Consider the following 9,868-nt stretch of genomic DNA (forward strand, 5'->3'; position numbering starts at 1 on the left):
TGGCTGATGGATGCCAGGTTTGCAGGTGTTTGGTCATCATGATCCTGAATTAAATGTTATGGCAATCCATCAAAATTATATTACTCAGAACCACAATGTCGTATTTCAGTCAAGGACCAAAGTGATGGACCGAGTCACCAATCGATAGAACGTGTTTAATAAAGGCCACTCAGAGATCTGAGGAAGAAGTGAGATCCAGTCTGTTTGACATTCAATGAAATTAATTCAATGTGTTTATTTCAAAATCTTCACTTAAGGCATTTGAGACACTGCATAACAGACAAAAAAAACAGACACTGGGGGGGGGGGGGGGGAGGATGTCGGCACTAATCAATTTTCCATTGTGTCATGGCAAGTTGGCAACCTGAAAAATATCTCTTGCATATAATAGTAATTCATAAAAAGCGTAAACTTAAATCAGTCCCTAATATTTTTCCCATGGGAACTAAATGACACGTCACACATTCAAATTGATTAAAAAGACATTTCTAGCAATGTATTACAGCCCCATTAGAAAAATAAAACATTACACGCACATGCTTACTAATAGTGTGATCCTTTTCAAGTAAAAAACACGAATGGGCTAATTTCACAGTCAACAGTAAAGAATAAATCGACAGGAACGTGACCAGAAAGACCCAGAATGATTTGAAATTATAAAATTAATTATTTGTAGAAAGTACAAGTTTGAGGGGAAATAAATCTTTTGAACATGCTCGGATTACAATTTGTAATAAGTAATGTCAACCAATGCTTGTCCCCCCTCGCACAACTTAGTCTTAACCCTTTTTAAGTGTGTACGATTGTGCTTTTATTTTAACCATACAACCAAATAAAGACTGAAGAGGGCCTTTCAAAATGCTTGTGCATGCAATTTGTGTGTTTAAAATAGTCTTTATAACCTTCACATAATCCTGAGGGGTTCGGCTAAAAAATAAAGACAATGCAGTTCATTACTTTAGTTAGGTTAGCACAACCTAATGACTCGATATAGTTCAGTAAGGGTAAAACAACTCCAGTATTATTAAATAGCACTCTGATAATAGTACATACATTAGCAAATGAATGTGAAGGCATGCCATTACCAGAGCCCCAATGCAAACAAAGCACAATATTGGCCCTTACAAGGACCCATCTTTACTTAAAGCTGCACTGTGTAGCCAAGTTAAAATGAGTCGGGTAAATGATCATTTAAGCTCAGTCATTACATTTTTGGCACAAAACAAAGATTTGAGCTAAACTTTTTGAGACCAACAACTTTAAATGAAAAATAAGCAAATCCCCCTTATAAAAAACAAATAAACGTATATATATATATACACACACACACTACACAGTGCAGCTCAACAGTTCAGGCAGAAATGTGCACGTGTGTATTGAGGGAATATTCTGTAATGTTGTCCGTCCTCGCAGGAATCACCAGATGTGCGTTGTAATATGAGAGGGGGCTGTTGTAACGTACAGAATGAGACAGTCAAAGGGCTTCCACGGTAGACGACGTCCATTTGTCCCGACCGCAAAAGCAGAGTAGAAAAACAAAATCCACTTAAATTGAAATATTCAAAACAAATTGTGCGAGATTCTACAAATAAAAGTTAGCAGCCTCTGAAGACATCCGACAACACGAAAAGTCTGACACACACGGAAATGATATAAAGGCTCTGTGAGAAAAAACAAACAAGTTGCTGGTAGCTTAGTTTTGCTGAGTTATATTTTTTTTTATACAATCTCAAGTTTGTAGCAGGAGTGTAGTGTCTGACCTCCCTCCCTGGACATGTACTGCATATCAACGCCCGTTTCTTTTCTGTGAGTCGGAGCGCCGACTCCCATCCCTTTCCTCGCCTCCGCCCCTTCGTCGTTGCCGGTCATTGGAACTTTGACCCATCCGTCTGTGGCCAGGCCGTGTTTCTTCTGATGCCGCTTGTAATTGTCCCAGTGGCCGGTCGTGTAGCCGCACTCCTGACATTTGTACGGCTTCTCCCCGGTGTGCCGGAGCATGTGGCGCTTCAGGTTCATGCTCTGGTTGCAGCTGTAACTGCACACGGCACACTGGAAGGGCTTTGCCCCTGAGTGCACCCGCTGGTGGCGCTTCAGGTTGGCGAGGTTCCCGCAGGCGTAGTCGCACAAATGGCACTTGTAAGGTTTCTCGCCCGTGTGCACCCTGTGGTGGCGCTTGAGGTTGTCGAAGTGCGCTGAGGCGTAGTCGCACTGTGGGCACTTATAGGGTTTCTCACCGCTGTGAGTCTTCATGTGGCGCGCCAAGTGGTTCGGGTAGTGTGTGAGGAAAGGGCAGGCGGAACAGGTGTACACCTTGTCGCTGCGCTCGCCGGGGCTGTTGGGAGACGACGACGACGAGTCTTTAGTCAGCATCTCCAGGGTGCACTTGGCACAAATCTGGGCCGAGGAGCCGTCCTCGTCCTCCAGCACGATGCCGCACAACCGGCAGGTGAAGGGGAAAAGGGAAGAGGGGAGGGCAGCGCCGTCCGCTGCGCCCCCTCTGGTCGCCCTGCTGCTGCCGCCGTCTGCGGTGTTCAGCTGCGGTGGAGGCTGGTGGCCAGCAGCTGGGTTAGAGGCTGGTATGGGGGGTGGTGATGCCCCCTTTAAGCCATCGAAGGCTGACAGGTAGTCATTGTTCTGGGCTCCCAAACTCAGATTTGAAGTCGGCCTTGTAACTTCTGAAACTTGAAAAGAAAAAAAAAAAAAAGACGACTGAGTTATTAGATACTAAATGACAAATAACATAAAAATAGTTATGAATATGATGAAATAATGAATGAAGGACATGATACATACCCTTGGCTGAAGTACAAGACACTTCTTCATTGGGTCTTTGCCCAGTCAGGTGCCTCTTCAGGCTGTTTGGGCCACCGGTGGGTCGCGGCGGGACGTCCTGTCGCAGCCCCGCAGAGGGCACGTGCATGCGCTGATGCCTCTTGAGGTTGCCGAGGGAGCTGCAGGCAAACGAGCAGATGTCACACTTGTACGGTTTTTCCCCGGTGTGAATGCGCAGGTGTCTCTGCAGGTTCACCAGCTGGGCTGAGGCGTAAGTGCACAAGGGGCAGTTGAAGGGCTTCTCCCCGTTGTGCGTCTTCATGTGGCGCTTCACGTGGTTGGCGTAACGCGACGAGAAGCCACAGAGGTGGCACGAGTGCAGTTTGGCCAATTTGTCCTCAACTGTCAGCCCTTTGTCACCCATCCCGTTCCCCAACTCGTCGCCGTCCAGCTGCAAATGGGCAGCCGCGCGCATCCCGGCGAGGCTTCCAAAAGGGGAGCAGAAGTCCGTGCTTTTGGCCTCCCGGGAGGCTTTGCAGCACCTAAGGCAGTACGGGCCGACCAGGTCTATGCCCGGCCCCAGAGGGTCGTCGCGGAGCTGTCCGCAGCCCCTGCAGGACAGGTAAGGAGGGAAAGTGGGCTCGGACTGGGCGGCGCCGCCCTCGTCTTCCCTCCCGGTGTCGTTTGTGCTGTGCGAGTTGTCTGTTTCACTCTCCATGCTGAGCTGGCTGTAGGCGGGGCTCTCCTCATCACCCAGAGGATACACAGAGAAACCGATCTCAGCAGCTACTTCTGAACAGGGAAGACAAACAGAAGAACATGTTTATAGACACTGCACATGTTTTCAGAACAAAGACCTCCCCCCAAATCACTCTAAATGTCGTTACAGACTTTAACAAACAAGAGCACATATCTATACTGCTATTTATTCAATCTGCAATATTTCCCACCACGATTTACAATAGTAACTGCCCTGAATCCATCTAGAATGGCATATTTTGTATTATACTGTATACAGCGCTTATTCAGGTAATGTCATTGAGATACAGATGTTTTTGAAAGTACAGCACAATACATACAGACACACAGAAGCAGAGACAATCACACACGCCTCCATTATTATACAGTGAGAGTATTTGTATTGTTCCTCTAAATCGAACAGAAGGACTATAACTATTGCAGATGTTGAGATCAAATGTTAGCAAATCCAAAATATCTTGTTTGTAATGTGTATAATTGTTGAACTCACTACATTTACATGTGATTACAACATGTTTTATGTTTACACTGTTAGTATACAAATAAGTGACATTTTATTTTACTGAGGTCAGGTCAGACTGACACCTGAAGGCAAACATCCAGCTCACACTGCATCTCTGAACGAATCTCACTGAACGACTTCAAACGCGAGTAAAGAAAACAGCGAGCCTCAGCGAGCGGTTACAGATAACGCCTCTCTGTTTCCATCACGGTGAGTAAGAGGACATCAGTACAGACAGAATCTGTCTCCACAGCGGAAAAAAGAAACATTTCATACTCACGGCGCTAAAGTCAACTGGGTTTGTGCCGTTTCGTGCAATCTGAGGTTTTCAGGCAATAAAAAGAGAAGAAAAAAAGGAGACTTTTCACAGAGGATAGGAAGAAAAGCTTCAGGACAGAACTCTCCGGGCTTCAGTGTCTTCTTTCCGAAAGTGAACGAGGAGCCAGAAGAAGAAGAACAACCCTCCTCCACGGACGCCGAGGCAAAAGTGTGAGGAAGGCGAGAGTCTGCTGCCCTTTTATCTGCCCCATGGAAACCCCTCGTGGATGATTACCGAGCCTAATGGTAATGATGATGACTATAATGGTGAGGCTGCTGCGGCTGATGATAATGATGATGAGGGTGGATGATGATGATGATGATGATGAGGGTAGATGATGATGATGATGATGATGACGAGGGTAGATGTAGATGATGATGATGATGAGGGGGAAATGGCAGTGGGAGCAGAGGCAGCAGATGAGGCAGCAGATGATGATGATGATGATGATGAATAAATGCCCTCTTATAATGGTGTCCTTGATGGTAATGGTCCTGTTTTTATGACCCTTGTATAATAATGGAATGGTGTCTCAGCTCCTTTCTCTACTTTTCCATTTTTCAGATCATTCTCTCTGACAAAGAGGCATGCTGGGAAAAATGAGCTGCTAGTTCCATTTCTCTGACGGTGGCACAAAGGAGCTACGCTGACAAACTAACTGTAAAAACCTGCGAGTCCTCTTTGTGGAGCGGGTACTTTACAAATGAAGCCGCCACTTCCTTTCAGACGTACGACGATTCATTACATGTTTTTCTTACAAACGGCAGGAAGTTAAAATGTGGGCTTTGACGAAACATAATGACACTATCGTCCTTCCACCAGGAAAGGTTCAGACTGTGCAGTCAATTGAAATGTACTATAATGATCAGGCTGTGTGATACTCCCATTCCCTTTTATTGTATAATAATCAATACTCATTTACCATACCAGACGACCTTCAGAAAATATACTAATAGAAACACGAACATGCAACTGGAAACAGTTCAGACACTATGAGAGAAAAATGTGGCTGACAGATAGAATTGACCTACTTACGAACAGACAGTGTAAAGACAGACGAGCTGACATCAACGGCACGCAACACCTTTTCCAAAAAAAAAAATGTTCTGCCACAACTCTTAATGTATTTACATTCTGTAACTATAGAGCAGTTTTCATTGTTAACATTACAATTGCCTACTTTCACAGGTGGGATTACCAGGAAATGATGCAGCGGGTCATTTTGCCTCACTGCATCAGAGCTGTCATGAGCAACATTTTAGACTGCTTTAATTTTGAAATTCAATGTCCCGATACTGTCCGAGTTCCACTCAGAGGTGGTCTGCTATCGTTGCGGAGTAAAATTGGGCTGTGGAAATGGCACGTTTCCTTTTAATATTAATTTGGGTTTAGAGGGAATATGGCTGATGAGGTTTTTTCATTTTTTGATTCCACATCACAATGTCCGGATATTGTCGGTGACACTAAGGTGGTCTGCAATTACTCTGAAGTGAAACTGGTCTGTAGGAAACAGGACATTTTCTTTCAATTCTAATCTGAATCTAGAGGGAACAGAACTAATGCTACATTTTAGAAGGCTTTAATTTTGAAATGACATATCAGCATGTCCTGACGCGGTCTTGAGTTACACGCTGAGGTGGTCTTTCATTCTGAAGAGAAACAGGACGATTCCTTTCAACATCAATTTGAATTTAGAGGGAAAATACACCCGTGCATGAAGTCTAAATGATTTGCCATTGCTCACGTTGTGTAATGAACAATGTCCGATTAGGGGTATTGCGCTCATCCAAATGTATTCTGTATTGGAGCTTTAATTTTGAATTTCCACATCAGAATGTGCCGATACTGTCTGAGTGATACTCTGCAATCATGCGATTGTTTTCTACATTTGTTTCATTTATTAGTGACAGACTATCACGTTCACTGGAGTGTTGCTTTTCTTTTGAAATCCGCACTCACCATGACGCCTAATATACTCCCGAGCCCCCACGCACAACAACGTGGGGGCTCCTTTCACCGTGTTTTCCAAAGAGGACGCTGGCTTTACTGCAGTGTGATGGTTGGCTTTTATTGTGAAGCAATCACAGGAACGAGTGCATTTTGTCACAAGGTTAGCACTGAATGCAGTCGATAAAACTATTTGTCTTGAACTATCATGAGGGTGTAATGAAATATACAGGTTACTCTCCAGTTGTATATTTCTGACAAAGCTGCGGCTCAAGCACTTTGCTGTTTCCACTGCAACGTTGACCACGAACTGAAATCTTGAGGATTATAACATTTAATGCTTCATTGTTTTCTTTAAAAAATGGTTTACAAACCTGAGAATTTGTCCAGGCCTAGAATCTTGTGGTCATGATCGGGATCACCAAACTCAAGGTCTTGTCCTAGAAGGAAGTCCGTGTCTAAGGTGAGGTTTCCAGGAGCTTCAACGGCTACTCCATCTTCAGAATCCACTACGGTCACAGAAAAGAGCAAATCAACAACATTTGATGACTACCAGCATTTCACTCAGGGCGCAGTTTTAAATCAACAAGCGCTTAAAAAGGCACATAAAGCAGAAAGCAACATTTCAGAGAAACTCCACGGCCCAGTGTCAAATACAATCGTAGGTGGCCCGATTAGGGCTCGACATTAAATGTGCGCCCGGGGCAGGAAAACTTTAATCGGGTGACCAGATGAGAATGGGTGAAATTTGGGACAGGGGGAGTTCTGGGCTTGCATTTGCAGCCACACTCCTCCCACTACCTGCTGTTTGACTGGTCACCAGGTCCTGGGACACCAGGCTCCATGCGGTTGTTAAACTATTCGGGGCACAACTGTACATGGCTATAGAATTAAAGTTGAGTAAAGCATACAAATACGGGGTGTATTTAAATACAATCGGCCATGTAATCAGTAATTGGTCTGTATGTCTGCTGGTAACAATCCTCTCAGTGACACTACAAGGTTATCTGTTTAATATATACAATCTTACTTCCCTACAGTGTACAAACAGCATCTTATGCTGGCAGTTGACAGATGGAGCCCCTTTACTGCAGTTACAGCTAATGATGCCTGAAAATCCTAACCTGGTCTCTCAAAGCCTGATGGAATCCACACAGATATCGCACAGCTGGCACTGATCAGCAGCCCAATTCAAGGGCATCGAGCTCATCAGCACTGCTGAGCAAATCCTACAGAAACAGCATCATGCTGCCATCTAGTGGCCGTTTTTGGGTGTTTGACATGATGGCGATAATACATCAGGTGGGACGGTTGTCAAAACCACATCAAATCGAATTAGATAATAGATGGCTATTAAATAGGCGTACATATAAACTACCTTACTAGTATGTGCTGGTCAAGGGAAGCCTTACTAAAGCAAACCCTTTGTTATTACTGCATGACAATAACATTATTTTTGCTATTTTCTTTAAGAACATACCTAACAATAATAAGCAATGAGTAACTGAGGATCTGATCTCTTAACGCGTCTGTACATTTCCAACTTTATGAATTTCAGGCGTAACTTCCAGTATGCACATTTTACAAAAAATGATGTGAATGTATGCAGAATGTGAAACATTTTCAAGTACTCAAAACAGCAACGCCTGGTGTCCAGATGTGAGCAGAGAAAGAGGACACACGCTGTAAACGACCAGGCCAACATTCACAGGGATTTAATCGGAGACCTAAATGTGAAGCCACAGTTGCTGTATGTTGTTTAAAATAAAATAAAGATGTCAAGACAATTTCTGAAGCTCTTTGCTATGCAATCAACTTGTCAACGTGAAAAAAGGATCTTTGAATACCTACACTTGACTGGCTGTGGATTCTGTTGTTTTTTTCTTGGCATCTTCCAGACAGCCGCTCTCTTTTTTGCAACGTCTTCTTGCAGACTTCCAAAACCATCAGCTCATTGTCATCCGTTTGAAAGGTGTTCTTCAGTATATCTGTAGATGAAAGACAAAATCAATTAGTTGTTATTTTTGTGGATGAATAGTGTATTTGTATTGGTCTAGAAAATGTAAGTTTACCCGCTCATTTAAATTCAAGCCCAACATCATTTCCTAATGCGTAAGGTGACATTTTCAAATTGCCTGTTTTATCTTTCCAACAGTCCTAAACTCACACAAATATCACAAAAGAATAAGAAAACCAGCAAATGTTCACATTTGACAAGTTGGACCCGTGAATTTGTGTCATTTTTGCTTAAAAATAATAATAATTTGATTGTTAATTAATATGCATTTTCTATTGAGCAAAACCTGACAAATTAAAAATCGTTTCAACTCCAAAATGTACCGACAAATACAATAACACACATTTCAGCTGCAAAGCTTAATAGTTAAAAACTGAATTGGATGAAGTCTGTAGTGAAGATTGATGGTGTCATCAAAACAAATGCACATACAGAGTACATACGGAATACATACAGACTATTAAACAGTCATTTCACAGTAACATATGTGGATTATCTAGCTCGTTCACGTCAGTTAAGCCCCCTGCTTAAAATAAAACAAATATAAAACTGTCACTAATTCAGTGCCATGAGTCTTACTGCAGTGTATCTAGCCATCATTCTTCAGCATATCTATTGTGTCCCAATGAAGCCGGTTGGAGGACATTACACACAGTGCAGTTGATAAACTAACATCACAGGAAACAGATGTTATACGAGTGTATTTCCTGCACTTACACTGCAAACAAACCCAGAATCCACCTTTAAGTGGCTAGCTATCGGGCTACTTTACCAAAATGGCTAACACGTTAGCTCTGGTGCTGCAGTCGCAGACAGAAGAGCAATCAAGCGAATCAGCTAGCAATTTAAAACTGAAAGATGTCTTCATGTAGCATGCAGCTAACAGATGTGGTGCCTGTACAACATGAAATGTTGGCATTATTTGGGAGAAACTGACGGTTTGCAACCTAACGAGTGGCTGAACAAAACGCGTCCTCATCAGCACGTAGTAATGAATTGACAAGTGCCTTCTTCAGTCAATAGTAGCCGTGGCTTAACACGTTAACCTATTGCTAAATTAGCCGAGCAGCGAATGTCAACTTCACTAGTTAGCTATCAAGCTAACTTACCTAAAAAACGTAAATATTCCTGTGGATTGAGATGCTCGTTATCGTCGGAATACACGCCATTAGGTGCGGAAGGTTTTCCCTCAATTGTACAACGTCTGGAGATCCGCCATTTCTTCATGAGCTGCGGTGACAAAGAAAGGCAATTAATGGTATTTTTCATAACTTAATTGATTTTCTGATGCGCCTGTGCTCCAGCAGCAGCAGCAACAACAAGAGGACTTCCGGCCTTAGTCCTTCAGAATAAAAGCGACATCTACACCAACGACAACGTAAAAGTTAAATTAAACAAAACATTTAACATATTGAATGAATACTTAACAGACGTTACGTTCATGTGATTTGGTAATTTAATGTGTATGTGTAAAAAGCAAAGAAAACATGTAAATCCAATGTTATACTGTAGAATGAGGTGATTTTATGATTTGTTTTATGCATTCATTTTA

The 9,868-nt window shown here is 43.0% G+C and overlaps 1 protein-coding gene across 3 annotated transcripts; it reads right to left on the minus strand.

Moving 5' to 3' along the window:
• Window positions 1-305: 305 nt before the first annotated feature.
• znf513a (zinc finger protein 513a) lies at window positions 306-9,623 on the minus strand. Of its 3 annotated transcripts, XM_031870260.1 has the most exons (5): window positions 9,426-9,623; window positions 8,147-8,287; window positions 6,674-6,808; window positions 2,794-3,564; window positions 306-2,681 (listed from the first exon to the last, which is right to left on the minus strand). In XM_031870260.1, exons 1-5 carry the CDS (start codon window positions 9,583-9,585, stop codon window positions 1,720-1,722), a joined length of 2,169 nt encoding a protein of 722 aa, XP_031726120.1. In that variant the 5' UTR covers window positions 9,586-9,623; the 3' UTR covers window positions 306-1,719. The 3 variants fall into 3 exon arrangements, with proteins under 3 accessions (XP_031726120.1, XP_031726122.1, XP_031726123.1); XM_031870262.1 differs by lacking the exon at window positions 9,426-9,623 and having other exon boundaries at window positions 8,151-8,280; XM_031870263.1 differs by lacking the exons at window positions 6,674-6,808; window positions 8,147-8,287; window positions 9,426-9,623 and adding an exon at window positions 4,314-4,669.
• Window positions 9,624-9,868: the final 245 nt, after the last annotated feature.

The sequence above is a fragment of the Anarrhichthys ocellatus genome, unplaced genomic scaffold, assembly GCF_004355925.1.
Source record: "Anarrhichthys ocellatus isolate YVR2014 unplaced genomic scaffold, GSC_Weel_1.0 scaffold52, whole genome shotgun sequence".
Lineage (NCBI taxonomy): Eukaryota > Metazoa > Chordata > Actinopteri > Perciformes > Anarhichadidae > Anarrhichthys > Anarrhichthys ocellatus.

Excerpts from the sequence above, each read along its gene's own strand:
- znf513a (XM_031870260.1), bottom strand. The coding sequence starts at position 9,585 with ATGAAAAATACCATTAATTGCCTTTCTTTGTCACCGCAGCTCATGAAG. Across the intron at positions 8,288-9,425 it reads GGAATATTTACGTTTTTTAG|ATATACTGAAGAACACCTTT; the intron begins GTAAGTTAGCTT and ends TTTCATCTACAG. Across the intron at positions 2,682-2,793 it reads GTCTTGTACTTCAGCCAAGG|TTTCAGAAGTTACAAGGCCG; the intron begins GTATGTATCATG and ends TTTCTTTTCAAG.